Source organism: Fimicolochytrium jonesii, assembly GCF_025526975.1.
Source record: "Fimicolochytrium jonesii strain JEL569 chromosome Unknown EV422scaffold_22, whole genome shotgun sequence".
NCBI classification, from domain to species: domain Eukaryota; kingdom Fungi; phylum Chytridiomycota; class Chytridiomycetes; order Spizellomycetales; family Powellomycetaceae; genus Fimicolochytrium; species Fimicolochytrium jonesii.
In genome coordinates this window covers 83,916-109,865 of record NW_026515689.1, presented here as the reverse complement: position 1 = coordinate 109,865, position 25,950 = coordinate 83,916, and the positions used below count along the sequence as shown (strand labels likewise).

Sequence of the window (25,950 nt, the reverse complement as noted above, 5' to 3'; positions counted from 1 at the left end):
GAAGCTGTCGAATGTTTGATACGGTAAACGTGCTGTCAATTGGCCACTGCCGGGTTCCACCCCCTATGAATCGCCATAATGGACTGAACTCCCTCGCACTATCTCCCAAACCGCTGCATATACGAGACCTGGAGACGCTCACTACTACATCTGTCAGTCTGCCACTCACTCAAACGGTGTCCCGCCGGGAACTCTTCCTCAAATTGTACCTGGATGCCGGCGAACAGGCAATCCCACTTTCATCCCTACCAAAGAAGCTCAGGGTCGTTGACGAGCGGCCTGGCCTCTCCTGATCGTTCCCATGGAACAAACAGGCTCCTATCACTCTCCCAGTCGGCGGGGCCAGGTGGCTCTGAAGATATATATGGCGAGTTCAACCAATTCGTGACGCGGAGGGAACTTTTACGCTCGACCAATGGGAAGGTAATTGAACCATCATGCCTCTTTCTTCTCCCGCGGTTGGTGGCTGACGGCCGGCGCCTCACAGTCAAAGTCGCAAAATATGCTTTTGCGAAGTACAGGGACGGATGACTCGTTTCGAAGAAGCGCTGCTAGCGATGGGAATGCCTCGCTAGACCTCTATACTGATCCGGAGCTCATCAAAGCCCGGAAGGAAATCAGAGACCTCCGAGATGCGCGACGGAAGCTGATGGAAGAGAAAGCCACATTCGAGCGCACCATTCATACCCTGGAGAAGAATGGCGAGGAGAAGGAGAGCAGGCTACAGGAAGCGATGTTACGGATAGACCAGTTGGAACATGATCGGGAGTTTCTGACGAGCACCAATAAGAACCTGTTGGCTCGGTTGGGGACGCAGGAGGAAGATGCGATCGAGCTGAGAAAGAAGGCGGATATGTCATCCAGTGCGCTGCGGCGTGAGGTCTCTGAGCTGCGGGATCAATTGGCGATCAGCAGGCGAGAGGGAGCCTCGCGGACGCAGAAACTCCTCATGGATAACGAGTCGCTCGAACATATGTTACAGAGCACTCAGGAACAGTTACACGAGTGCCATGCGGAGCGGGAGAGGCAATCTGAATTTATCAAAGCGGGACGAGAACAGTTCGCGTTAGCAGATGCGAGATATGCAGAGGCAAAAGCCACGATCGCCCACTTACAGGCGAATGGCAGCGCCTCGGATGAACTGCCCGTCGTGCGCCGGCAGCTGACGGAGCAAACGTCTCAAGTCCGCTCTCTGGAGGCGAAACTGCACGAAGCAGCTCAGCAGATCCGGTACCTCCGCGGCATGCAAGAAAACAACGAACGCCTGAAAGACGAAAAGCAGCATTTGGAAACGCAAATCACGCGCTTGATGCAGTATCAGGCGAAAGTCAATACACTGGAACTCGAAATCAAACGGTACCAGGACGAGAAGGCCCAGTGGACAGCGTACCTGAGCGAACGGGATGATGTCGGCATCGACTCTCCATACGCGCTGGCCAAAACGCTCGCGCAGGTCCGGTTGGAGTTGGCGGAGCTGAAGGAGCGATCTGGAACGGACGACGCACATCACATGGGTCACAAGTCCCACATTCAAAGACTAGAAGTCGAGCTCCAGGAAGCCAAAGAGGCCGCAGCCGCCGCCGAGCGAAAGCGCCTAAGTGAAAGCCAAGCTCTGAAACGATTAGAGCTTAGCCGCAATCTGGCACAGAAGGAGATTGGATACCTGCGGGAACAGCTGAAGAGCTACGACGTGGAAGAAGAACATCTGGTGAGCGAGACGTATGACCGCGCAAAGGCGCAGCGGATCGCAAAATCGGATGAGATGCTTGATGAGTACCGGAAACATGTCGCTCTCTTGGAGAAGCAGCTCGCAACAGGTGGGGCAACCGTACTTTCCGAATCCCGCTCGTTTCCACCAACCTCCACACCATTCCCACCGACCACCGCCTCTTCAAATACACCCGACCCGCAACTCCTCGAAAAAATCCGCGAACTCGAATCCATCGTGTCCCAACTCCGCCAAGAAAAACTCGCCCTCCACAAAGAATCAACCGCCCTGGACCTCAAAGTCGGGCAACTGGAGCAATCCCTCGGCCGCGGCGAATACAACACCCAAACCACGCGGATCCTCCAACTCGCTCATAACCCTGAACTCGCCGAAGCCGCTATCCGACAAAGCACGCTGGATGCGCTCAAGCAGGAGAATCAAAAACTTGTGCAGGAGGTTACGCGGTTGGGGTCGTCTTCGAGTACTTCGAATTCGAACATGCTCGGAACATTGGGCGGTGAGGGGGGTGCGAACGTCCCGATTGAGAGTTTGAGGAGCGTGCAGCTGGAATGCACGAAACTGCAGTTGGCGGTGGATGAGAAGGAGAAACGGGTGGTGAGATTGAAGGAGCAGTTTCAGTTGAAGGCGAGGGAGTATCGGGAGGCTGTTTATTCGCTGCTAGGTACGGGTTTTTCCATACTCTTGAATTGCATGTTTTCACGATGGCCACAATCAAATTGACATCCGATTTTACTTCCACCCGCAGGCTACAAGCTCGAAATCGACCCCGACGGCCGCGTCCGCCTCACTTCCACCTACGCCGACGCGCACGTGCCCGGGTTTCTCTTCACCTCCGGCGACGGCGACCAAGGCACCCTGCAGCTCATCGACCCGCCCTCTCTGTCCGTCGACGATCAAAGTAACCCCGAGACGGCGGAATTGGAACGGGAGGAGGTGAGGAGGAGATTGGCGGCGGGGATGGCGTATTATTTGCAGGAGCGGAATAGCGTGCCGGCGTTTTTGGCGGGGGTCACGTTGGAGTTGGTTGAGAGGAGGGGGGTTGTGGGTGGATAGGGGGTGGAGGGTGGATGGGAAGATGTGCTCAAGGCGGCTGAATCAAATGAGATTTGCTCTTTATACCCCATTTTATGTGTGCCTCCATGAATATTCTTCGAAAAGAGATTCGGGTTTTGCGCCCCTCCGTTGGCGTTCGTCTTTTTGCTCGAATGCACATATGCAACGGCCAAAGGTCAATATGATGATGATGATAAATAATAATGGAAAGAAAGGAGAAAGAAAGAGCGTGGGGGTATATATCATCCCGCAAAGCCCCTCATAAATCTGTACAGAGATCGGAAAAGACCCCGATCAACAGGGCCGCACTGTCCGATTCGTATGATGTGCGCAGCCAGTGTCATCTCCCCACCCGCCACGGTATGCAAGCTCTCAACTCTCGTCCCCCTCCCGCGCACCCGTCCCCGTCCCATCAGCACCCGCGATAGTGGCGCTAGGTATATCCTCAGAAGTAAGCACACGAATCCTTTCCAACAATTTCGTCCGCCGCCCGATTGACTTCAGGCCCATGGCTTGCAGGCTGTCGCTGCTGAGGGCTGAGAGGAGGGGCCCTGTTATTGCGTGGTCTGCCATAATCATGAATAGTGGTTTCGCGTGAGTGAGTGGGATACGTGGTGAAAGGCAAGGCAAGGCAAGGGCAGGAAGCAAAACGCACCCGCAAACCGCTGTATCAAGTCCTTCTCCTCCTCCTCCCCGAACCCGCTGCCTTCAAGCCACTTGCAGACTGCTTCCAGCGTCCATTCCGCCCATGCTAAAATCAGACCATCTCCAATCAATTCCCCATTCACCCGGCTCTCATAAGCCGCAGATCAGCTCACCACTGTCGGCGGCACCCCCAGCTGCATTGTTCCTCCCATTGGAGTCTGGGGACGTGGAGGCGGCGCGGGGACCCCGGATCTGTGTGAAGCGCGAGCCGGCGGACAGGGTCGCGGGGGGTTGGGCGTTTGGGGCTGCCGGGCCAGACGTTAGCCGGGGAGTGATACGGGCGGATGTGGAATGGCTGGTACCTACTTATGAGGCTACGTTCCTCGGATACCCATTGCGTTACCGTTGCCGTGTCTGCATCATATACATGAGAAAGGAATCGAACTATGAGTCCAGAATACACCGGCGCTCCGGCGTGAACGCACGGTGGGAAAAACCTACTAGCACAAGAAATATACGCGCTGATATCCCTCAACATCTCCAGCACGTTCGGTTCCAGCCCGCCCGTCTTCGGCCGCTCATCAAACCCGCCTTCCTCCTCCTCCTCCTCCGCTGAATGCGCTCCGCCGTGCCCTTCTATCCGCACATCTCCCGTTCCGTGTGCGCGATTTGATTTGGGCTCTTTGGCGTGGGGAGGACTGACAGCTGCCGCTTCTCGTAGGTTGGGTGATGCTGTCGTTCTTTTGGTCCCCGCCCGTGCATCCCCTCCCGGGTACGCCGGAGAGCGTCGCTGTGATGTTGAAGTCGTTTTGCACCCGCTGCGTGGTAGGTCTGAGGATGATGATGATGATGATGATGGTTGGGCGGTGGTGGAGAAGGCGGGTGCCGGTGCTGTGGCCATTTTTGGCTTGTTGGTGTGCGTATGGGGCGTTGCTTTGATGGTATCGAAAGGCCCACTCGGGATGCCATGTGCGAACGGGAAAGGGAAGATGAGGGGCGACGCGTTGGGTTACATAAGCTTTGAAGCTCACGCTGCTACCCGCAAATGATCCCCGTTGTCTCGACGTGCGACTCAAACAGGAAAAGGAAAGGGTATCCTCGGCCCTGCGAGACATCGGGGCTGATTTTGCTTTGCGCAGGGAGCTGGCGTTGGTATGCGTCGATGAGAAAGCGCGAAGACGGTTTGAGGTTTCTGATCAGGATGTGAGAGCTGGCCGCGAGTTGGAGTCGGAGCCACCTGTATTCACGGCGTTCGAGCCTGAAACGTCGTGGTGGTATCTCACATCTGGACGCAGTAGCTCCGCCTACCCCGCTTCGAGGTCAAATGAGCACTCAATACCAGGAGGTACTGCGGTTGACAACGGTAAAGCTGTATCCAGGATAAGAATCCTCACGCCTTTCATTCGAACCTCAATCCCAAGAACTGTATCTCTAATCACAAAACCCCCTCGACCCCAAAACTGTCTGCGCCGCTCCGACCCAAATAACTATACAGGAGCTCTACAAACAGGTCCAATCACTTCCATCTCCACATCCCACGCATCGCCGACAAGATGGGGGATGGGTGATGCAGGGCGTGGTAAACAACCACGGGAAATACATGTGCAGTCTTGTCGCATTTCATGGCAGCCGGGTCCATGGGAGAGATGCGCGGGGTCGGGGTATATGGGCGCGATGATCCAAGAGCTGCAGTTGACGGAGGGGTGCCGGAGGCACCGCGTAGGGGGGGGACTGACCATCCGGCAGCTCATCCCAGTGACAGGTGCCCTTGCAGGGCGGTGTGGATGCGAGTTGGATCAGGTGTGCTTTTTACGCCTTGAGAGCCTGCAACTGCCGCTCATGCTCGGCGTCATCCATATACGTCTCGTATATCAGCCGGCCCTGCAACCGGATGCCACAATCGAAACCCCGTCAGCTCCCCGCCCATTCCATAATCCACCCACTCCTTGAAAAAAAAAACACCGCAAACCAAGCAAAAACTTACATCACCAGCCTTAACCCTAACCCTCCCATCCAAATACCTCGTCTCCCGCGTCCCACACCTCGCCACCGTCACCACACTCCCGTTCGCGCGTTTCACCACCTTCACGCCCTCCTCATACACCAGCTCCACCGTCCCATCCACATGCACCACCGCCCTCCGCGTCGTCCGCTCCAACCGCTGCACGCGCGCGTCGGGGAAATGCGTCTCTTCCTGTAACGACCCGTTGTCGGCGTAGGTGATTCGGACGGTGCGGTCGGCGAACACAATCTCCGAACTGCCGTCGGTGTATTGCCATTCTTCTTGGCCGTCGGTGTATCGAGTGCGCGTGCGGCCGTCGGCGAAGCGGGTTTGCAGCGCTTTGTTGGTTTCGAACCAGTAGTTTGTGTCGCCGTCGGGGAGGATCTGGGGGGAGATGGGGCCGGTTAGCACATGATTCTCACTTGCGGGCGGTGGTATTGTTGGGGGGCAAGAAGGACGGAAAAACGCACCTCCTTCCAATCCCCAATCGCATAATGAATCTTAGTGATCCCATCACTCTCGCGCGTCTCCTTGATCGTGCCGTTTTGGTACCACGTCAGGCACGTCCCGTTCGCGTAGCGCCGTTCGGTCTTTCCGCCGTCGCCCACCCATTGCTGCAGGATCCATTCGCCCCATTAGCTTCCCAATTCATCATCGATCGTGACTACGATATACAAACCCACCTCAACAATCTCAGGCAACTCCAACTCCCTCGCCTTGGCACCCAAAGCGTCCACCGCCTCCCCCGGCGGACTCCTAGGCTGCATCCTCGTCATCGCCGTCCCAACCCTCACCTTCGTCACAGCCGAGGTGGGGGCGGGCTTCACCCCCGCGTTCGACTTGACCCTCACCGGCGGTTCCTCACTCCCCTCCCTTTGCCGCGCCCCAACAACCGTTTCCGGCGTCTTGGGATGGGTATGCCTCACCACAGCCACCCCGCTGCTTTTATTATTGAAACTAGCCATCTTACGGACACCAACGCGATTCTCCCTCTCCCTCTCCCGCTCCAGACTAACCAGCCCGGCGTTCTCCCTCGCAAGCTCCTCCACGCGGATCCGCAACTCGCTGTTTTCCTTCTTGAGGTCGTCGGCTTTCCGTTTGAGCCGCTCGTATGCGTGCGTCATGCGGGTTTCCTTTTCCTTGAAGTCGGCTTGGAGGGCCTGGTGGGCCGTTTTGAGCAGTTCGACTTCTTTGCGTTCCCTGGTTTGTGGGTGTGCGGGTTAATACGCGGGATTCTCTCACGCAGCGCAGCGGGAATGGGGATGACGGATCGGAAGATGCAAACCTCTTGGTCGGCAGAATCTCCGCCGCTTTCCGCTGTTTCTCCAAACCCTGCCGTTCCCGCTTCATAGCAACCTGGTTCTGCTCCCATATCTCTCGTAGCCGTTTCTCCTCGTTGTGTCTGAATCGCTCAAATGCTTCCTTTTTTGGTGTACGGTACGGGGTGAGTATAAGATATGACAGTGTTGTGTTTCGGCTGTCAAGAGGCTTGCCTTCTCTGCTTGAAAGTGCTCGTACTCCACCGCTATGGTCCGGACTGGTTGCGCCGCCGGTACCGGTGCTGGTGGTGCTGGTGCTGGTAATGGGGGTGCGGTTTGAACCGTGGATCCGCGGCTGGCGTGGTGGAGGTCACCGACCTAGGTTTCCGAGAATGCGATCAGAACTCCCTGTCCATGGTACCTCAACCACCATGGTACCTCAACCACACCCTCGTGTATCTTCGGAAAAACTCACATGCTGGTGCTGCACGGCCTTTGCCATTGCCTATACACCAATTGCAGAGGAGCTGTCAACAAACTGATTGAACCGGGACCGGGTGGGGGTGATGAGAAAGGTAACTCACCAGCGCGCGGACGTCGCCCTCCGTTCGCACCCTCGCATCTGCATTCTCGTCCAAAGGCACGGCCCCAACGTCGTCTCGCCGTACTGCATCGGAGGACAGACACGACATCAGAAGACCGTATATCCCCACTCTCTCTCCAACCTGTGAACACCCCACCTTTCAAACTCCCCCCACTCCTCCGCTGCATATCCGGGAAGAAATCCCGCAACAACCCGACGGGTTCAAACGATGATTCCATCGTGTTGTCCCCTTCTGCCGCTGCCGCGTACGGTGCGAACCCCCCATCAGCCGCGATCCCTTCCCCATCTTCTGCGCCGAGTTGGATCCTGAATCCCAATAGCTTGTAAGTATACCAGAGGACATAGAGCCCACTCTCGCCATACATCACGCCCGCCCTACGCAGCAACGACGGGGGGAATGGGAAGGCACTCACCCAACCCCACGCATCCGATCCACGCACAACGGCGCGATCCCGCCCGCTCCTTTCTCCGATTTCCGTACCCCACCACTCCCCGTCTGTGTCTGTCCGCCGTCAGTCCCCATCCCATTATGACCCCCCGTAGTCGTATTCGCAGTCGTATTCGTACCCCCTTCCCCTTCCCGCCATCCATCAAGATCATCCCCCCCAGAATCCTCCCCCCCACCCTCAGAACCATGTGACCTCCCCTCATCAGCCCCGAACAAACCAACCCCCCTCTCCAGCTCCTCGAACTCCCGATCCTTCATCTCCTCATCCCGCTGCCATTCCGCCCACCGCTGCTGGTTCGCGACCCGGAGGGGGGTGAGGATGTCGCGCTCGAATTGGTCCGAGTCGGGTGATGATGAAACGGATGAGGCAGGGGGATGCCCAGGGGCGCGCGGGGGTGTTGAGGTGGATGACGGAAGACGGGAGAGGTGCGGGCGGAGATGGGGGGGTGCGTGCTGGAGGGGGAGGGGTTAGTGATGGCGAGACAGGGAGGATAGGGCGGGATATCTGCCCCGACGGCTGGCTCCCTTACCTCCATGATGGCCCGAGTGGGATGGTGGGATGAATCCTGGCAGGTCTTGAAGGGAAGGGTGGCGAGCTCTCTGTGTTGCGTTCGTATACGATGCTGCAATGGCTACCCGATGCCAGTCCCAATGCTGCCCAATGTCGAAGCGAAGTGCTCGAGACGCGATGTCCGAACAAAAGCGGCGGATCCGGGAGCTTCTGACCCACGATATAGATCCAGACAAGGGAGAGTGACAGAGTAGGCAGAATACCATTGAGTCCATGGGGCAGACAGCTTTGTATAACGAAGCCAGAGCTGAAGATGTATGTACATATTTACAACAAAAAAAATGGTGTTGAAAGGAGGCATCAACGTGCTGTGTACGACTGTTTAATTCCGGGTCGGACCACGCCGGGGGAGGGATATCAGTAGTGCGGCGAGGAATTCAGCATGTGTCCACGATCATCACCCCCGCATCCTAATGATCGGCTCAGCAGCCATACTCGGCTTCCACGCCGGACGCCCCCTAACCGCCACCCGATCCATCTCACTCTTCCAACTCCTCCAATCCGTTCCCGCAAAATGTTCCTCCCCCTTTGTCAAAAACGCGTGTTTCAGCACCTCCCCCGCCCCAATCCTAATCTCCTCATCCGGATCCAGCATGCGGCTCAGCAAGTCCGCGGCGTCGGCGACAATAGGGATCCAGGGCGGTTCGGCCTGCATGCGTTGCGCGGAGAGGTGGTCAATCAGCTTGCGGGAGATGTAGGTTGTGGTGGATTTGCGCACGAGGCGGGAACGGAGGTAGGTGAGGGAGCAGTTGGGGAGGTACGGGTCGAGCCATTGGCCGAGGATGCAGCCGGCTGCGTAGATGTCGGGGGATGTGAAGGAGGGTGGTGGGGGGTGTGCGAGAAGGTGGGCTTCGGTGGCGGTTTGGGGGTGTGCGGTCGGGGGTGGGGTATGTGGATGAGGTGGTGGGCTTGGTCCGTGGAAGGTTGCACGGCCCCACGATATGACGGTCAGGGAGTCGATGTGCTCCGGATCCAGCATGAGTGAGGCTGTCGATAGGTTCAGGTGTGCGATCCTTAATTCGTGGATTGCCGCCAGGGTCTGCGTGAAGAGATTGAGGATGTGTGATCAGTGATGCGATGGATGGTTGAATAATATTTCGCTCGCTGCTCGCTCCGCCCGCCAAAGGTCCAACGCCAGTGCTCGCGACTAACCTCCATCATTGCCCTCAAGAACTGAGCAATAGTGATCAAGTTCAAATTCCCCGGCGGCAACGGCTTGAGCACCGGAAATACGAGAACCGGCCGTTTCGTTCCCTCATCGACATAACAATCAAGGAGATTGACAACGTTCGGAATTCGTCTCGCATTCAAGTTCTTGAGTATCACAGCCTCCTGTTCACCCGTTTGCTGTTCGAGAGGCTGTTTTAGTAGGACAGGAGTGTTTGTTGTCGTGTCGAGCGCGGGAGTCAGCTGTGATCGGGTGGAGTGCGGGGTTGTTCCGGGAGACTGGGGAGGAGTTGAGGGGTTAGACGGAGACCTCAGGTTCAAGCGGACTTGCAAAGCCCACTTACCAGTCCGTCTGACGTTGGGGTATACCGTGGGTTGCTCATTCCGTTGGTGGCAGGATGTGAATGTCGTTTGCGCGGATGGACCGAGTTCTTACTTCGACGGGTCCTTTTGACGCTGAATAAAGTCCTGAGTTTTACAGAGTATAGTCCTTCTTCTCTATCGTACCGTAGTGAGCGAGAGTTGCGTACGTAGGGGGACCAGCCCAGCCTTTCTGTATATGTACGCTGAAGGAGATGGGATGGGAGCGTTGATGGGGCCAGATAGATAAGCGACGCGCCGATCTCCCCCTCGTCAAGGAAAAGGACAGGGCTTTCAACAACCTCAACACTCTCAACAACCTCAACGACTGCGGGCTGGAACCCCCGCTGAGCTCCATTAGAGTTAGACCCTCCCAGAGAGAGAGAGAAGCCACTCTCGAGCGGTCTCACTCAGCCACATAACTCCCGACAGGATGCCGCCACCACCACGCTTTTCGCCCACGGCTCCATTCTCACGGATAACACCACCTCTAGTAACAAATGCACGGCGACCAACCATATGCCCCTCATGCGCACTCACTCTGCAGCGGAGGGCAGCAGCGGCAGCGGGAGTCACTCAGCGTGGTACTTGGAGTACGTCCCAGTTGCAACAGACGCGGAATTACGCCGAGAACGCCTCCAAGGTGGGTTGCCTGCGGAATTTCGAGCGTGGGGAAATGCAGTTTTGGGACGACTCACGAATGGGAAGGGAAATCGCAGAAGAAGAAACGGGTATGGGATATGACCGAGTTTCCGCCGGAGCGCGTACGGAATTTCAGGTATGTAGGCGTCGGGCGGGCAAAGCAAATGCGTATCCCAGGCGCCGAGGTCCTCACCATTGGGCGTCTCTCTCCCCCTGTCTGCAGCATCATCGCACATATAGGTACAGTTCGAACTCGCTTGTGGGACGAGATACATGTGTTGGGGACACATGAGGATGGCGGCTGATCAAGTTACATGAAAAGATCATGGGAAAAGTACGCTTGCGGACCGGTTGCTTGAGATGACAGGTGCGGAGAGACATGGATGCGTGGGTTTACGATTGAGGAGGGTGGTGGTCGCTAACAAAGGAGTATGGTGGTTGCAGGAACGATCGCACGAGATGCGGAGAATAAGCAGGTTCTTGATAAGCTGAAGGTGGAACGGGAACGGGGGATTACGGTGAAGGCGCAGGTGAGGAATGGGGCGTGGCGGTGGTGGTGGTGGCAGGCGTTAGTGGACTGCGAAGCTACGGGCGGGAATGCAGAAAGGTGCCCATTGAACGAGGAATGCCGACCCGAAAAGCGAGGAATGGCGAGGAACGGGAGGAGTGGCGAGCAGGACCATCTTACGAGCGTAGCGAGCAGGATATCACTTCATATCCCGGGATGGCAATGAACCATAGGCTATCGAGAACCTGACATCTTCCGATTCGCCCAGACAGCGTCGATGGTGTACACATACAAAGGAGAAGACTATCTTCTGAATTTGATCGACACGCCCGGACACGTCGACTTTAGCTACGAAGTGTCTCGGTCACTGGCGGCATGTCAGGGGTAGGTTTCCCCTTTTCAGATCCGTTTGCGTCATCACATAACTGACTCATAGTACCTAGAACCCTGCTCCTCGTCGACGCCGGCCAAGGCATCCAAGCCCAAACCGTCGCCAACTTCTATCTCGCCTTCGGGCAAGACCTCGCCATTATCCCAGCCATCAACAAAATCGACCTCCCCGCTGCAGACGTCGAAAAGGTTGCATCCCAAATCGAAGCCACCTTCGACCTCGACGTCTCAGACATCATCGCCATGTCCGCCAAATCGGGCCTAGGCGTCGACAAAGTCCTGCCCAAAGTAATCGAAAACATCCCCGCCCCTACCGCCGACCGCAGCGCGCCCTTCCGCGCCCTCCTATTCGACACCTGGTACGACCAATACGTCGGCGTCATCTGCCTCATCGCCGTCCGCGAAGGCAGTCTCAAAAAGGGCCAACGCATCGTCTCCGCCTACACCCGCACCTCCTACGAAGTCACTGATATAGGAATCATGTACCCTTCCCAAGTCTCTACGCCGTCCCTGCAGGCCGGCCAGGTTGGCTACGTCGTCCTCGGCATGAAAACCACCCGCGACGCGAATATCGGTGACACTTTCTACCGTGAAGGTCACCCCGTTGAAGCCTTCCCGGGCTTCGAACCCGCCAAAAGCATGGTCTTTGCTGGCTTGTATCCCGTCGATTCGGCCGACTACACGAAACTGCAGGAAGCACTCGACCGACTCACTCTCAACGACGCCAGCGTCAGCGTCGCCCGGGAATCCTCCAACGCATTGGGACAAGGGTTCCGGCTAGGATTCCTCGGTACCCTCCACATGGACGTGTTCCGCGAACGCCTAGAGGAGGAGTACGACGCGTCCGTGATCAACACCTCGCCCACGGTACCCTATATCGTCCGATACACCAATGGCGAGGAGAAGATCGTCCGCAATCCGGCGGAGTTTCCGGATATTGAGGAACTGGCGAAGGTGGGGGCGTTGTTGGAGCCGATGGTTATGGGGACGTTGATCTTTCCGGCGGAGCATTTGGGGTCGTTGATGGATTTGTGTGGGGTAAGTACACTCGAAACGTTGGCTGTGGTTGTTTTGTACCCCATCAACCCCTCCTGATCTTGTACTTTTGGCAGGCGCATAGAGGCGAACAAGTAGACTACACCTACATAGACGACAATAGGTAAGACTCTCAAATCAGCCTGGGCGAAGCGTTCCCATTGTAAACGGCCCCCCCTCTAAACCACCGGAATCGCTGAAACAGAGTAATGATGAAATACCGCCTCCCACTCTCCGAAATCCTCACCGATTTCTACGACCAGCTCAAATCGCGGACTTCTGGATACGCCAGGTAAACTCCAAAGCCCTCCCTACAATCCCCCTCCCGGTGTATCATATCACACCCTGGAACTCAACACATCACGTTTTGGCTACAGTTTTGACTACGAAGAAACAGGCTACGACGAAGCCGACCTCGTCAAAGTCAACATCTTACTGAACAGCAAGCCCGTCGACGCGTTGGCGACCATTGTGCATCGGTCGCATGCTGATCGGGTCGCGAAGGTATGTCCTTGCTATCACTCCACACCCGGGTTCTTGAAAAGGGGTTTTGTTAGATCTCACTGCTTTTCGGTTGAAATGTAGGATTGGGCGGCAAGGTTGAAAGCCGTCATCAATCGCCAGTTGTTTGAGATCATCATCCAGGCTGCGGTTAATAATAAAATTGTTTGTCGGGAATCGTGAGTGCTTTCAATTCGCTGTTTCCTCAACCCTTTCCTGGGCCCCCCAATCGGCGATACTCACCCTGCTGTGGTGGGCATAGCGTCAAACCCGTACGAAAAGACGTCACAGCCAAATGCGTAAGCACACCCCCTCCTTCTCCCTCCCCATCAAACACTAACCGATCCCCCCTCCATGATTTAAAACAGTACGGAGGCGACATTACACGAAAAATGAAACTCCTCGACCGGCAAAAAGCGGGCAAGAAGCGCATGAAGACGGTCGCGGGCGGGGTGCAGTTGCCCCAGGAGGCGTTCTTGACGCTCATGAAGGGGAAATAGAAAATCTCATGCGGGGATGTACCATGATAGAGTAGAGGACGCAGGGAGCAGGGTTTTGTAAGTTATAGTGGGGGTGGATGGAGGGGAAGGGGGGCAAGTGGAAGACGTGTGGTATATGTACGAGGTTGGGTTGGCCGGCGTATGTAGCGGAGGTGTATACATCGTATGTAATGTAGGAGGGTAGACGGCGACGGGGTTGTTGTATGTACATCAGTCTCGTTGATCCTGCCGAGACACGTTTACGACAGCGATAAAGTCGCTGTCGACGCAGGCAAACTTCATGTATCAGAGCGCGTCCAGCGTGCTTCACTTGATTGCGGTCCTGATACCGTACTATATGTATAGAACAGCCCCTCTGCCGGAGAACCCACAGGCTCCACGCGTGAGACGAGCCTCCAGATCCATGGCTTCGCAAACGGAAGCGCAGGGCCATGGATCTGTCGTCTCGTCTCACGCGCGAGGCGAGCAGTAGGACGTTCGAGCGTCCGCGGGGCCGCTGAAGCCGGGCGACCTCCTAGGCATCGCCGTCGTGGGCGTTCGGAGTGTTCACCTTCGACAGAATCACCATCATTGCTCGTTCTCGCGTGACGCGCGCTGCCCAAATCGCGCAACTCGGGCATTTCCAGTCAATTTCCAGTCCCACAACACCGTACGACTGATATCGGGAATCATCCCCAGGTTTTTTCAGTATGCGGAATTCACCCAAGCGGCACCGACCCCCCGAGGATGTGACTCCAATGGGCTTCCGCACCTGCACAAACCAGAGGCGAGGGTCTGTTCGAGGGTTCGTTGAACTGAATAATTTTCTTGATGGAGCCATAGTATGGTGCGCCGGGGAGTCGATAGCACGATCCGGCCAAAAATTCCCAGGGTTGTTCAGTATGCGGAATGTACCCAGGCGGCATGACCGCCCGAGAATGTGAGATCGATGGGCTTTCGCACCTGCACAAACCACAGGCGAGGGTCTGTTCGAGGGTTCGTTGGACTGAATGATTTTTCTTGATGAAGCCATCGTATGGTGAGCGGGTGGTCGATAGCACGCATCCGGCCCAGAAGAAGGTTCCACCCACGCCAGCTTCGGAGTGTCCTTCACCGCCACTTGCCCGGGGCCCCACATCGAAGCGGCAATCGACTGTCGAATTCCAAAATGTGGGTATGGGTGGACCAGCAATCGTCTTTTGGGAGATATCCCTTGTTAAGATCGGTGAAACCCTTGATCGTGTCTCGGTTGGAATAATATTCTTCGGGGAAGGCGATCCATGCCATCGCATGAATAAGTTTGGCGATGCCATGCTTGATGTAAGCATGGTGAATGGCAGCTGCCCCAGGAGCCCTGCAGGGAGTCCAAAATTAGTTGGAAGCCTTCATCAACCACATCAATCACCATACCTGCAGGCATTCACACCAGTCACTTCGCTCACTGGAGTGATCATTCCATGTCCACAAGAGATGCTTCAGGGATAACCACATTGAAGGTACTCCCCGTCACCATTCGTTGACAAGATGGATTCATAACTCAAATCATGTTTTCATGTTTTCCATATTTTCACAATACAATACACCATTTTACATGTCTCATACAATACACACTGTACATGTACAGATTGAGCGAAGATCATATAAACATATCTTGCTCTCAACAACACTTGGGAAGGGGGCGATAACGAGTCCAAAACATCGAAAATAACTGAAACTAAATCACACATCGTTCGTCTTGCTTAAAACGTCCCAAGCCGCATCAGCATACCGCTTGTGCACCCTGGTTGGCCGGTGAATCGTGTCCCAGAACGCATGCGTGTCCGGATCCCTGCAAACCTTGAACGCGCTTTTATCCGTGTTTAACCACGGCGTCAAGCTCACGTTGCTCGGGCGGTTCAGCGACAGGCACGGCGTGTTGATGTTGGTGAATCCGTGCGATTTGGCGGCGGAGCCAGTAAATTCAGCTTTTGTGAGGGCCGCGACGTCGACGATGTCGATACGGAAGGGCGTCCCGGGGTTGGGGTGGGTGGAGGTGAGGTCTTTGACCGCGGCGGTAAGGAGTTTGTTGTGTTCGGTGATGTACTTCGAAACGGTTGCGAGGAACTGCTTGCGCGGGACTACATTTTTCGAGAGTTCGGCGATGCCTTTCATCAGGGGCGTCTGAGCGAGATCGGGTAAGGTGCCGACAAGGATGTGCTGGGCGGCGAGTTCGGGCGCGCTGCGAATCTTGGTTACGACGTCTACCAACGACTGCACGATTTCCTTGGGATTGATCTGATTATTCAATGGATTGCCCTTTGACCCGCTCTGAGGATCAACCGGGCTCGCGATCGCCGCCGTCAACGCGCCAATGTAATCGTTCCCGCCACCATACACGACGTACAGCGTCGTTGAGGCGTTGGGGAACCCGTATTTGAGCGTGTACTGTGCGGCGGGGTCGGCGGCTTCCTTCGCTTCTTCGGCCTCGGCGGCCTCTTTCTGAGCTGTGGTGGAGTTTGCGGTGATGTGGTGATGATGATGGTGCGTGTGGTCGTTATAGGTAAAGTTGAGGAAGTTGGTGACTTGCTCGTGGAAGTCCGGGGGGAGAGGAATGTAATGGTTGGGGTTGCTTGAAGGGAGGAGTTTTCTGTCGATTGCCGCCTGTGAATAAAAAGAATGATCAAATCATCAGCTAAATGTCCGCTTCAGTAACACAAATTTAGTTAATGTGAACAGTATACATACCCCAGCAAAAGCCAAATCCACAAGCTCTGCGTTAACCTTCTCCGCCAAAAACTCGGCCCACACCTTCCCGTTAGAAAGCCGACCCTCGTAGTACGGTGCAACCGGTACGCCGACGGCTTTGAACAGATTGCCGGTATCGGAGGCCGAGTCGCCTATCACGACGATTTTGCTGAAGGTGGGGCTTGAACTACCGGTGCCAGTGGAGGGGTTGCGGGGAGGAGGGATAGGCGCGATCGGCTTGTGGGTGGGCGATGTGTGCCCGCGGGTGGTTTTGTGGGGTGCGGCGGTGGAGTGTCTGCGGGTGGAGGATGAGTGGGCGTGAGAGGTGGATGCGTGCGAAGTGGATGCGTGCGTTCCAGTTGAGGTGGTGGTGATGGAGGACGTCTGAGTAGAGGATGGCTGAGGGCTTGTGGAGGAATGGGAAGACGTTGAGGCAAGGGTAGTGGTTCTCTGTGTCGATGTTGTATGATGGCGCGTGGTAGAGTGAGAAGTTGTTGGGGCAACAGTAGTAGTTATACGGGTCGACGATGCATGATGGCGCGTGGTGGAACGGGATGGTGTTGTAGCAATGGTAGTAGTCTCGCGGGTCCACGATGCATGAGGGCGCGTAGTAGAATGAGAAGGGGTTGGTGCGACGGTAGTAGTTTTACGGGTCCTCGTTGAATGATGGCGTTTGGTGGAATGAGCCACCGTGACGGGCTTATGGGTTGACGACGGGATCCTCGAGACGGTGTGCGAGATCACAACTGATGGTAACGCATGAGCAGCGAAGGTGTTGTGCGTCGAGATGGGATGAGGCCGGTTAGTGCGTGTCGCAACCGGGGCTGGTTTCTGTGTCGAGGCCTGAACCACGACAACGAAGGGTTCCTGCGTCGCGACCGGTTGAGGACGTGCGGTAGCTCGCTGGGGAGCTGGGGTATCGTCAACTGGTTCCTGCGTCGCGACCGGTTGAGGACGTGCGGTAGCTCGCTGGGGCGCTGGGGCATCTTCAACGGGTTCCTGGGTAGCGGCTGGCGGAGTGTCAACTGGGTTCAGAGTAGCAACCTCCTGCCTGGGTGATGCCTCTCTGGATGCCGCTGGACGAGCAGATGTCGAGATGGACGTGAGGGTCAGGATTACGAGGAGGAAGGCGAGGACGGACTGCCCGAGTGACTGGGGACGAGCAGTTGCGCGCATGGTGATGTGCTACTATATTGTGTAGACTAATCGATGGTTCGTAGATATCTCAGACGAAGAACAGATTGATGTAAGTCGGAACGTAGGTCAAACGGAGAAAATGGATCCCCAACGCTGGCTTTTATACTCTCCCACCTAATCCGTGTCATTTTTTCTCGGCGTATGCTCCCCGCCCGTGCCAAGTTGCCCCTCTTGCCACACGCTGCTGAGCATGTGGTGCAAGGAATGTTCGATTTTGCCTTTCCATTTCCTGTTTGGGAGTTGGCCCGTTGAGGTCCAAGTCGGGAGCAGGGATAAGGGCGGGGATTCGCGTGACGTGTTCAAGCGGCGCGCTGTCGAATTCCTGTCACTCGATGAATCAGACCGTTGCGGCGGCTTGGCGGAGCGATTGTTGTGAATCCTGAGGGAACAGCGGTTTGCGGCGGGGGGAGGTGTTGAAATTGATATATCATCTTGTAATGAATGGCGGTCCTCTGCGGTCCTCCCGGTCTCTGCTCAGCCCTTCTTTCATACTTGGATATTCGGACGCATACAATAGTTGCAGAGGGGTCGAGCGCAGGCCCCTTTTCCCGAGTTTTCATACGATGATTAGAGTCCTTTCTAAAAAGTTTGCGGCCTCATCACATCTTCGCCGACGAGGATCTCTCAAACTTGACATGATTGATCTTGCTGGCTTTTCGCTCAATGCTAGGACGTTTGCATAAACAATGCATCTGGCTCGCTTTGTACAGACTGTCCAGCATTCGTCGGAAGTTCGCGTTCTTGCGGAGAGGCAAGCCCTGAATGTCTATCCCACCGTGTTAGTCGTATATATTCGAAGTGGGCATTGGCAGGGAATTTAGAATATTATTCTCGGTATTGGTTCGAAGTTCTTTATAGTACGGGGAGCCGTTTATAGTACGGGAATGCATGGAATATGAATCCGATGCGCATCACTCAATGCCTCTTTCTATCATATGAATGCGATGTGGAGCCTCGTTTCTGCAGTACATTATCAGCAATGGATTGATGCAGGAGTGGACATTTCCATTTCAAGCATTACCTCCCTGCCGGAATCACTTGAGCCGTCCAGGAGAATGTGGCAATGTCCCCAGAAACATTGTGGAGACGGACGCGAGATCTCAGACGTTCACCCTTTTGTAAGCCCTTGGCAGAGAAAGCGAAAGTTAGCTTGACCCGAGACTTCGTGACAACCTCGAACACTCAAAACCTTCCAGTTTTCCAAGCACACGGATTTGGTTCGGCATCGTCGTTCTCGTCTCAGAGCAAACACAAAAAGCCAGAACAATCTTCGCGATGGGCTCTGCAACCGAGGGGAAGACCGAAGCGGTGTCTCCCTACTATCTTTTCTGTCAAGAAGTGGTCCTGAACCTCGACAACATCGATTCCGTGTCCATCGATTACCAGTCCACGAACGCGCAGAACCCAGGGCGACAAGCCGTCGTCGTCAACCGACAAAACGGCAGAATGAACTACTGCCCCCTCCACTTCGTCGAAATGACTCAAGAACACTGGCAAACCGAAATGGAATGTCTGCTAGAGGCGTTGGAAGCGAGGCGGGTGGAACAACGAGGAGAGGAAAAGGCAGATCTTGAATTCAAAGCACACCTGGACGACGCTTACAAGACCGAGCTCAGGCGTGTGCGTGAGGACCATCAGAAACCGTCTGAGAAATATGGGATGGAATCTAAAGCACGCGTTGAGGACGCTTGGGAGGATGAGCGAAAGAAAATGATTGAGGAGATTGCGAAATACAAAGAGGAACTCGAAGAAGCGAGGAAGCACCTCAAGCAGGACGCACTGGCGAAGCACCTTTTTTCTCTTTAAACAAGCGACGTCTTCACCGTGCGTCCTGATGACCACGCATGCTCCTTAACATTCTCAAAGTAACTACAAGCCGTTCTGATCATCAGAAGAAAAAATCAGACAAGAAGGAAAATCGAAGTCACCTCTTTTCTCAAGAGTGGCCGTCTGTGTCCCTCAGAAATAGCTCCCGACATATATAGGAAGGTCCTTCTTCAACGTTGTAAATAATGTTCTGTATGTCTTTATTCTTGAGATGTCATTGTCAAATTGCTACGAGACGGTTCGCTGAGAATCAATTTGGTACTGCCCGTGGTTGTTGAATACGGACAGTGACGGGAACGACCCGCTGTCGAATTCCAGGGAGAATGGTTCCGACCTGAGACGCCGTCTCGAGATCTGGCAGAATCGGATCCAGAATTTCTCGTGAACTCACCAAGGAAGCCGATGAGAAGGTCGTCGGGTACAATTCCTGCAGGCAAAGTCTCCCCGGGATAGAAGGCCATGGATGGTCGACACGCAAAGAGCCCTTTGTAATCGGGACACGATATGTTCCACATCTCCCTGCGGTTTTGGAAACTCTGCTGAGAAACTATCGTTGTGAGGGTACGGTCTTTGCGACACTGATTGAAACTTTCGTACACGGGGTATATGTTATAATGCTTATCCCTTCCTTTTTTGCTCCGACCTCCCCAAACCTCCGTCTACGTCATTCCCCTTGCAACTCCATTGGCGACCCTTGCTTGCATAAATGCCGAGTGTACGTAGCGATTGCCAGTCAGATAGTCTGTGACCTGATGACGCAGGAGATCGGCACGGAACAGGGTAAGGGTGCCTGGTCGCTGCTTCAATCGGATGCCGATGTCGACAAACTCCAAGTCCCCCCCTCCTTCGAAATCGCCGAACGGATACTGTGCTGTGAACCCTTTGTCCTCGACATCGTAGTGGCAGTCGACTAGCGATTTGAAGATGTGCGTGTGTGAAGACCAGCAATCGTTGGCTGGTAGGTAAGCTTTGTTGATACGGCTGAGCTTGCTGATAGTATTTCGGTTGGCAACGTAATCCTTGGGGGCACCGATCCATGCCATCGCATGCACAACCTTTGCTATGCCAAGGTTGACATATGCTTTGTGTATTGCTGTCGCTCCAGGAGCCCTGACAAATGGTTTAGTAAAAGGTCACTGTTGTGCAAGACGCGACTTCGATGCATACCTGTAGGCATTCTCTCCAGTGACGTCGCTAACTGGGATAATGCCACTCTCACCCGGAGCAACCCAAACACCAGAACGGCATGCACGATGGCTCTCGTCGAAACCTCGGTGGCTTCCAGCTCTTTCGTGGTCTCCAGTGACGTCGCTAACAGGGGTAATGCCACTCTCACCCGGAGCAACCCAAACACCAGAACGGCATACACGATGGCTCTCGTCGAAACCTCGGTGCCTTCCAGCTCTTTCGTGGTCTCCAGTGACGTCGCTAACTGGGATAATGCCACTCTCACCCGGAGCAACCCAAACACCAGAACGGCATGCACGATGGCTCTCGTCGAAACCTCGGTGGCTTCCAGCTCTTTCGTGGTCTCCAGTGACGTCGCTAACAGGGGTAATGCCACTCTCACCCGGAGCAACCCAAACACCAGAACGGCATACACAATGGCTCTCGTCGAAACCTCGGTGCCTTCCAGCTCTTTCGTGGTCTCCAGTGACGTCGCTAACAGGGGTAATGCCACTCTCACCCGGAGCAACCCAAACACCAGAACGGCATACACGATGGCTCTCGTCGAAACCTCGGTGCCTTCCAGCTCTTTCGTGGTCTCCAGTGACGTCGCTAACAGGGGTAATGCCACTCTCACCCGGAGCAACCCAAACACCAGAACGGCATGCACGATGGCTCTCGTCGAAACCTCGGTGCCTTCCAGCTCTTTCGTGGTCTCCAGTGACGTCGCTAACAGGGGTAATGCCACTCTCACCCGGAGCAACCCAAACACCAGAACGGCATGCACGATGGCTCTCGTCGAAACCTCGGTGCCTTCCAGCTCTTTCGTGGTCTCCAGTGACGTCGCTAACAGGGGTAATGCCACTCTCACCCGGAGCAACCCAAACACCAGAACGGCATACACGATGGCTCTCGTCGAAACCTCGGTGCCTTCCAGCTCTCTTGTGGATGTAGCAAAGTGGGCGAGTGAAAGGCTGTGAGTCTGGATTCGCAGCTCCATTCCAATCCTCATACAGTTTAGTCATCTTTGTCATCGTTTTGCTGTCGAAGGCATCTGGCATGTACATAACAAGTATGATAAACTTGTCCTCTGCATCCACGCCATAGATGATGCAGTCGGAATCGTAAACCTGAACTGCAGACTCAAGGTTCCCATCGGCAGGGGTGATGTGGAAGCATCCTGGCCGGCGAGTGCGAATTTGGGCGATGACGCAGTGGGTTCGTTTCTTTAGGAACCATTGCTGAACGCGGGGTGGCAGTGATAGACCAAGGGCAAGGGCTCCATCGTCGAGTTTTGGCTATGGCAGTTGGGTTACAGTCATCACAATGGGGCGAAAGTAACTGCGTCTGTCGGTGCCACCTTCTCGCATCACCCTCCTCTTCTTTGGTGTGCCAAAGGTCGGATCCTCCTCTGTCTCGCTTCCACCATCGGTGACTGTGACAGGCTCCATCGTGCCCCGCACGAGCTCTCCCTCCTTTGCCCCCTTTGCATCCTCTGCATCGCTTGCCCCCTTCGCTGCCCTCGCTCCCTCCAATTCCTTCCAAATCCTTTTTTGGTGATATCGGGTGGGGCGACAGTCCTCACACCACCAGCAAGGGTTCTTGACTTCGGTCGTCATACAGCAGAGTCGGTGGAACCACCCCCCATGTTCGCAAACACCATCCTTCCCCTTGCACCGGAGCCACCCCCCAACAGAACCCTCTTTGCAACCATCCCCCTCGTTGCCTTTGGTTTTTTGCTGTCCCTCCTGCTTTGCTGTCGAGTGTCACTGTCGCTGTCGGTGGGCCCGTTGGTCATTGCAATCTCGTCCGTCGCAATTGCAATCTCGGTGGCAGGAAGTCCTATCTGCGAGAAGAGGTGAGTGTGTGTGTGCGTGTGTGTGCGTGTGTGTGTCAAGAGGCCTTACCAGCTTGCACTGTTTGTGCCCACATGTCCTCTCAAGTTCGGTCATGTCCTGCGATTGCATTGTGGTCCCAAGTCTGTGCAGAACCATGGTGTTCCCACTGCAGAGACATGGGTGTTTTGAGGTTCGCGGCGGCGCGGGCACATCTGGTTTCGATTTCCTTGCTTTTACAACACCCCGAGTACAAACTGCGAAATGCCCTCCACCGGGAACAATGAAGGCAGTGGCTTTCCCCTCGAGGCCGTCGGTGAAGCTCATGTCAGGTTGGGTTGGTCATTTGGCAACTTGTGCGGAGGGGAGAACGAGAATTTCAGTCACTGATAAGGCCTTTCTCACCGGGATGACTTCCCCAGGCTGAGGCGACTTGTCACGGCCAAGTGCGAACACCATGATGTTTACATGGATACGGGGATACAGGCGCTATGTAGTGGGCTCCTTACGGGATTGAGTGGGATAGGTGGGCAAGAATGTCAACTGAACGACGGAGGGCTCCAAAGATGATGGTGATCTTACGGACTGCTTGGCCAATTGGTAGGAAAGCGAACGCTAGTGGCGGCGCTTTGTCAGGCTTTGGACTTGTCGGTGCGTAAAAGTCACCTCTTTCCTTTAATCCCAAGTGTCCAACTCCTGACGAAATCGACTAGTTGATTACGGTGTCCAGTGCAAGTCTTTCCCTGAGTCGACGAGCACAAGCGTACGCTTTTGATGACATCTTCGCACAAGCCATCGACCGACGGAGGTGCGTAGGTGAGGCGACCGAAATCTCTTTCCATGCTCCAATGTACAGATGGGGAACTAACGTTGATAAACCAGTATGCATCGAGGAAGTGCAAACCGTGTTTCCCGCGAGGAACACGACCGACGAGATGTACCTTGCCTTCACCAGTAGTTTACAACGGATACGGGATGCGGATAATGGCGTGTTGCTGCTGGCTACATGTTCCGATTCATCCTCGCTGCATCCAGAAGTGTTGAAGCGGTTCGAGGTTAGTGTCATACTAACCGTTGCTGTGTCCAATGCATCCGCCGCACCATACTTAATTTTTCATCGCCAGGAAAACATCCCCCTCGAACTACCCACCCTCCCACACCGCCTCGCCCTCCTCCACTACCTCACCTCCTCATCCCACCCAACACCTCTCAACCTGCACCCCATCGCCGAACGATCCCAAGCCTTCCGCCTAGCAGACCTCGCCGAGCTCTGCGACTCCGCCCTCCGGCATGCGTTCAGCAGACAAGGGGATGGATATGGCAGTTCGGTGACACTGGTTCAAGAAGACTTTGATGCGGCGTTTGGGGCGGTGGAGATCAAGGCGAGTGAGGGCGGGCGGTATGAGGGGGCGAAGGTGGAGGTTGTGAGGTGGGCTGATGTTGGGGGCCATGCGAAGGCGAAGGTATTGTGAAAATGGGGGAAACCGTACCGCCGCGAGAATGTGCTAACGAAGTTTTCCGCGGTTTCTAGACTCTCCTCAAAGAAAGCGTGGTATGGTCCTTCAAAAACATCGACGCTTTCAAACGGCTCGGAATCGCGCCTTCCAAAGGCGTCTTGCTGTAGGTCCCCAATCACGCAGTACCACCTCCATTCAACTTCGCTTGACGTGTTTGACCTCGTAATTGCATGCGTAGCCATGGCCCACCAGGAACAGGCAAAACCCTCCTCGCCAAAGCCGTCGCGACCGAATCCGGCGCCAATTTCATGCCCATCTCCATCCCGGAGCTTATCAAAGGCGAGGTAAACCCACCTCCCCCATCCATCACCCAACCCCACCCCACCTCACACCTCACACCTTCTATCCCCCTCTCCTCTTCTCCCGTAGGTGGGCGAATCCGAAAAAGCCATAACCCGCACCTTCACCCTCGCCCGCCGCACGAGCCCCACGATCATCTTCATCGACGAGCTGGAAGCTTTATTCTCCCGGCACGAGAACATGGGCGATGCGGGCAAGAAGCTGTTCTCGATGCTGGTTGTTGAGATCGACGCGCTGGAGGCGGGGAGTGGTGTTGTTTTGTTATGTGCGACGAATTACCCCGGGCTGGTGGAGAAGGCGTTGTTGAGGCCTGGTATGTGTTCAGCCTTCTTTCTCCGACACTTTCTTGTTTCCACTGACTCTCACTTTGTGACACAACCCACAGGCCGCATAGACCGCCTCATATCAATCCCACCCCCCACGCACCGTGACCGGCTGTCCATTCTACAGACTCTCACAAAGCGCCTGACACTCGCACCAGACGTAGACCTCGCGGTACTTGCGCGGAGGATGAAGGGGGCTACGGGGGCGGATTTGAAGGAGGTTGTGAGGAGGGCGAGTTTGGCGGCGATTGCGAGGGAGGGTTTTCAAAACAAGGTATATGGGGTTGAGATTGGGTGCGTGTCGATGTGGTTTTGGCTAATGACGTTTCATTTTTCGCAACAGCCGGTGGTGCAGATGGCGGATTTCCAAGCGAAGGAGGTGCGGGCGTACGGTGGCGGAGGAGTTGCGAGCTAGCCGGGCCGTACGACGACATTAAACTCGGTTTGGGAGATCGGTCAGGATGGAAATCCGCCGGGGCACCATGAGGGTTTCTGCGAATCCAACTAGCACAAGCGAGCGCTGAGTTGGGTCACACGGCTTATCCGCCACCTACACACCGGGATCCGCCCCGGCGGGACATATATGCGGCGTAGAGCGATGCGGGTTTGGCGGTCAGTCTTTTTTGGGAAGTGTGCATACGTGTTGCATATCGCATATCCAGCGCGCATAAACGAAGAATCCCCATCTCGAGGGAAAAAACGCCGTTGTCTTTCATTTTCCTGGAATATATATAAGTCTACGTCCCGAGAGTTCAGATCCTACCGCACACCCCGGATAGCCCTCGTCGCCACAACCCCCGCCGCGAAATACACAATACATATCGCAAAAATCATCTGGTATCCCAAACACCCCCTCTCCTCTCCCTCCCCACCTCCCATCCCCATCCCGCCTCCCACCGTCAGCTCGTTATCCCCCGCCTTCTCCCCCCACCTCTGTCCCACATCCCTCACAACCCCCGCCAGCGGCACCGCGACAATCTGTGGCAACACGAGGGCCGAATGCCACAGACTGATATCCCTCGCGACGTCGCCGCGTCCCGGCAAGACATCCATCAACATCGCAAACTCAACCGACACAAACGGGCCATACCCGACGCCAAACACCGTGCTCGCGACCAGCGCCACGGGGAACGAGCGGGTGGAGATGAGGAGGAGGGAGGTGAGGGTGAAGAGGAGGGCGGAGGTGTAGACGGTGGGTTTTTTGAGCGGGAGGGAGGTGGTGAGGAGGGCGGTGAGCGGGGAGGTGAGGAGGAGAGGGAGGAGGGCGAGGGAGACGGCGCGGGTGGGGGGGAGGGTTGTGGGGACGCAGTCTTGGATGAAGCTTGCGAGAAAGTAAAAGAAAAAAAATACAGAGATCAGATGGGAGTTGGGAAAAGGGGGTGAGATTGTGATGAAGGGACTTACTACTGCATGAACTGCTGGATCGTCCCGATCCCCAACTGGAACAGGAACCGCGACGCAAAGACGAGTGCAAAATCCCGGTGCGTCCATAGCGGTTTCACCAGCCCAACCATGAACGGTTTCCAGTCTATCGGCGGCAACTCCTCTTGCGGAATATAATGATGCGCAGGCTCCCTCGGGCCCAGACACACCGTCATATACGTTGCGGTTCCCATCAACACCGTCATCAGGGCATACAACACCAGATACGACACCTCCGCAGCAAC

General features: G+C 55.5%; 11 protein-coding genes across 11 annotated transcripts; 4 read left to right on the top strand and 7 right to left on the bottom strand.

Annotated features, from left to right (window-relative positions):
* Window positions 1-59: 59 nt before the first annotated feature.
* EV422DRAFT_178930 (spindle assembly checkpoint component Mad1) lies at window positions 60-2,884 on the top strand. The gene is made up of 3 exons (XM_053065135.1): window positions 60-423; window positions 488-2,390; window positions 2,475-2,884. The coding sequence occupies exons 1-3, from the start codon at window positions 214-216 to the stop codon at window positions 2,780-2,782; spliced, it is 2,421 nt and encodes an 806-aa protein (XP_052923279.1). The 5' UTR covers window positions 60-213; the 3' UTR covers window positions 2,783-2,884.
* A 119-nt stretch (window positions 2,885-3,003) lies between these two features.
* On the bottom strand, window positions 3,004-4,782 carry EV422DRAFT_179002 (uncharacterized protein). The gene is made up of 4 exons (XM_053065136.1): window positions 3,794-4,782; window positions 3,601-3,732; window positions 3,438-3,533; window positions 3,004-3,348 (listed from the first exon to the last, which is right to left on the bottom strand). The coding sequence occupies exons 1-4, from the start codon at window positions 4,326-4,328 to the stop codon at window positions 3,155-3,157; spliced, it is 957 nt and encodes a 318-aa protein (XP_052923278.1). The 5' UTR covers window positions 4,329-4,782; the 3' UTR covers window positions 3,004-3,154.
* Window positions 4,783-4,856: 74 nt separating this feature from the next.
* Window positions 4,857-6,869, bottom strand: EV422DRAFT_178847 (T-complex protein 10 C-terminus-domain-containing protein). Its single transcript, XM_053065134.1, has 5 exons — window positions 6,715-6,869; window positions 6,113-6,629; window positions 5,900-6,043; window positions 5,412-5,813; window positions 4,857-5,308 (listed from the first exon to the last, which is right to left on the bottom strand). Exons 1-5 carry the CDS (start codon window positions 6,777-6,779, stop codon window positions 5,237-5,239), a joined length of 1,200 nt encoding a protein of 399 aa, XP_052923277.1. The 5' UTR covers window positions 6,780-6,869; the 3' UTR covers window positions 4,857-5,236.
* A 1,839-nt stretch (window positions 6,870-8,708) lies between these two features.
* EV422DRAFT_569728 (kinase-like domain-containing protein) lies at window positions 8,709-9,861 on the bottom strand (the record flags this gene model as incomplete). Its single annotated transcript, XM_053072796.1, has 3 exons — window positions 8,709-9,350; window positions 9,464-9,757; window positions 9,823-9,861. The coding sequence occupies 3 exons, from the start codon at window positions 9,859-9,861 to the stop codon at window positions 8,709-8,711; spliced, it is 975 nt and encodes a 324-aa protein (XP_052923276.1).
* A 274-nt stretch (window positions 9,862-10,135) lies between these two features.
* EV422DRAFT_538068 (P-loop containing nucleoside triphosphate hydrolase protein) lies at window positions 10,136-13,764 on the top strand. The gene is made up of 13 exons (XM_053070951.1): window positions 10,136-10,481; window positions 10,547-10,616; window positions 10,704-10,720; window positions 10,803-10,847; window positions 10,925-11,010; window positions 11,257-11,372; window positions 11,432-12,416; window positions 12,491-12,537; window positions 12,619-12,705; window positions 12,791-12,917; window positions 12,999-13,093; window positions 13,177-13,213; window positions 13,283-13,764. Exons 1-13 carry the CDS (start codon window positions 10,358-10,360, stop codon window positions 13,412-13,414), a joined length of 1,968 nt encoding a protein of 655 aa, XP_052923275.1. The 5' UTR covers window positions 10,136-10,357; the 3' UTR covers window positions 13,415-13,764.
* Window positions 13,765-15,112: 1,348 nt separating this feature from the next.
* On the bottom strand, window positions 15,113-17,293 carry EV422DRAFT_569726 (uncharacterized protein; the record flags this gene model as incomplete). Its single annotated transcript, XM_053072795.1, has 3 exons — window positions 15,113-16,033; window positions 16,118-16,501; window positions 16,808-17,293. 3 exons carry the CDS (start codon window positions 17,291-17,293, stop codon window positions 15,113-15,115), a joined length of 1,791 nt encoding a protein of 596 aa, XP_052923274.1.
* A 774-nt stretch (window positions 17,294-18,067) lies between these two features.
* Window positions 18,068-19,438, top strand: EV422DRAFT_178567 (uncharacterized protein). The gene is made up of 2 exons (XM_053065130.1): window positions 18,068-18,432; window positions 18,511-19,438. The coding sequence occupies exons 1-2, from the start codon at window positions 18,254-18,256 to the stop codon at window positions 19,118-19,120; spliced, it is 789 nt and encodes a 262-aa protein (XP_052923273.1). The 5' UTR covers window positions 18,068-18,253; the 3' UTR covers window positions 19,121-19,438.
* A 36-nt stretch (window positions 19,439-19,474) lies between these two features.
* Window positions 19,475-21,724, bottom strand: EV422DRAFT_178666 (uncharacterized protein). Its single transcript, XM_053065133.1, has 2 exons — window positions 20,309-21,724; window positions 19,475-20,251 (listed from the first exon to the last, which is right to left on the bottom strand). The coding sequence occupies exons 1-2, from the start codon at window positions 21,373-21,375 to the stop codon at window positions 19,801-19,803; spliced, it is 1,518 nt and encodes a 505-aa protein (XP_052923272.1). The 5' UTR covers window positions 21,376-21,724; the 3' UTR covers window positions 19,475-19,800.
* EV422DRAFT_178656 (uncharacterized protein) lies at window positions 21,650-22,796 on the bottom strand. Its single transcript, XM_053065132.1, has 3 exons — window positions 22,549-22,796; window positions 22,216-22,446; window positions 21,650-22,154 (listed from the first exon to the last, which is right to left on the bottom strand). Exons 1-3 carry the CDS (start codon window positions 22,600-22,602, stop codon window positions 21,924-21,926), a joined length of 516 nt encoding a protein of 171 aa, XP_052923271.1. The 5' UTR covers window positions 22,603-22,796; the 3' UTR covers window positions 21,650-21,923.
* A 121-nt stretch (window positions 22,797-22,917) lies between these two features.
* EV422DRAFT_508177 (P-loop containing nucleoside triphosphate hydrolase protein) lies at window positions 22,918-24,698 on the top strand (the record flags this gene model as incomplete). The annotated part of the gene is made up of 8 exons (XM_053068722.1): window positions 22,918-22,951; window positions 23,026-23,198; window positions 23,268-23,606; window positions 23,675-23,763; window positions 23,839-23,944; window positions 24,030-24,273; window positions 24,346-24,557; window positions 24,627-24,698. 8 exons carry the CDS (start codon window positions 22,918-22,920, stop codon window positions 24,696-24,698), a joined length of 1,269 nt encoding a protein of 422 aa, XP_052923270.1.
* Window positions 24,699-25,042: 344 nt separating this feature from the next.
* On the bottom strand, window positions 25,043-25,797 carry EV422DRAFT_551241 (uncharacterized protein; the record flags this gene model as incomplete). Its single annotated transcript, XM_053071825.1, has 2 exons — window positions 25,043-25,604; window positions 25,688-25,797. 2 exons carry the CDS (start codon window positions 25,795-25,797, stop codon window positions 25,043-25,045), a joined length of 672 nt encoding a protein of 223 aa, XP_052923269.1.
* Between the last annotated feature and the right edge of the window lie 153 nt (window positions 25,798-25,950).

Coding starts and splice junctions, on each gene's coding strand:
- EV422DRAFT_178930 (XM_053065135.1), top strand. CDS start 214: ATGCCGGCGAACAGGCAATCCCACTTTCATCCCTACCAAAGAAGCTCA. Junction 424..487: donor TACGCTCGACCAATGGGAAG/GTAATTGAACCA, acceptor GGCGCCTCACAG/TCAAAGTCGCAAAATATGCT. Junction 2,391..2,474: donor GGCTGTTTATTCGCTGCTAG/GTACGGGTTTTT, acceptor TTCCACCCGCAG/GCTACAAGCTCGAAATCGAC.
- EV422DRAFT_178666 (XM_053065133.1), bottom strand. CDS start 21,375: ATGTACATGCCAGATGCCTTCGACAGCAAAACGATGACAAAGATGACT. Junction 20,252..20,308: donor ACTGGAGAGAATGCCTACAG/GTATGCATCGAA, acceptor ACCATTTGTCAG/GGCTCCTGGAGCGACAGCAA.
- EV422DRAFT_178567 (XM_053065130.1), top strand. CDS start 18,254: ATGCGATGTGGAGCCTCGTTTCTGCAGTACATTATCAGCAATGGATTG. Junction 18,433..18,510: donor TCTCAGACGTTCACCCTTTT/GTAAGCCCTTGG, acceptor AAAACCTTCCAG/TTTTCCAAGCACACGGATTT.
- EV422DRAFT_178847 (XM_053065134.1), bottom strand. CDS start 6,779: ATGAAGCGGGAACGGCAGGGTTTGGAGAAACAGCGGAAAGCGGCGGAG. Junction 6,044..6,112: donor AGTTGCCTGAGATTGTTGAG/GTGGGTTTGTAT, acceptor TGGATCCTGCAG/CAATGGGTGGGCGACGGCGG. Junction 5,814..5,899: donor CGATTGGGGATTGGAAGGAG/GTGCGTTTTTCC, acceptor ATCTCCCCCCAG/ATCCTCCCCGACGGCGACAC.
- EV422DRAFT_179002 (XM_053065136.1), bottom strand. CDS start 4,328: ATGGCCACAGCACCGGCACCCGCCTTCTCCACCACCGCCCAACCATCA. Junction 3,733..3,793: donor CGAGGAACGTAGCCTCATAA/GTAGGTACCAGC, acceptor CTGGCCCGGCAG/CCCCAAACGCCCAACCCCCC. Junction 3,349..3,437: donor CTTGATACAGCGGTTTGCGG/GTGCGTTTTGCT, acceptor TGATTATGGCAG/ACCACGCAATAACAGGGCCC.
- EV422DRAFT_178656 (XM_053065132.1), bottom strand. CDS start 22,602: ATGGTGTTCGCACTTGGCCGTGACAAGTCGCCTCAGCCTGGGGAAGTC. Junction 22,447..22,548: donor AGCCTGGGGAAGTCATCCCG/GTGAGAAAGGCC, acceptor GACGGCCTCGAG/GGGAAAGCCACTGCCTTCAT. Junction 22,155..22,215: donor GGCACAAACAGTGCAAGCTG/GTAAGGCCTCTT, acceptor CTCTTCTCGCAG/ATAGGACTTCCTGCCACCGA.
- EV422DRAFT_538068 (XM_053070951.1), top strand. CDS start 10,358: ATGCCCCTCATGCGCACTCACTCTGCAGCGGAGGGCAGCAGCGGCAGC. Junction 11,011..11,256: donor GGATTACGGTGAAGGCGCAG/GTGAGGAATGGG, acceptor CGATTCGCCCAG/ACAGCGTCGATGGTGTACAC. Junction 12,918..12,998: donor ATGCTGATCGGGTCGCGAAG/GTATGTCCTTGC, acceptor GTTGAAATGTAG/GATTGGGCGGCAAGGTTGAA.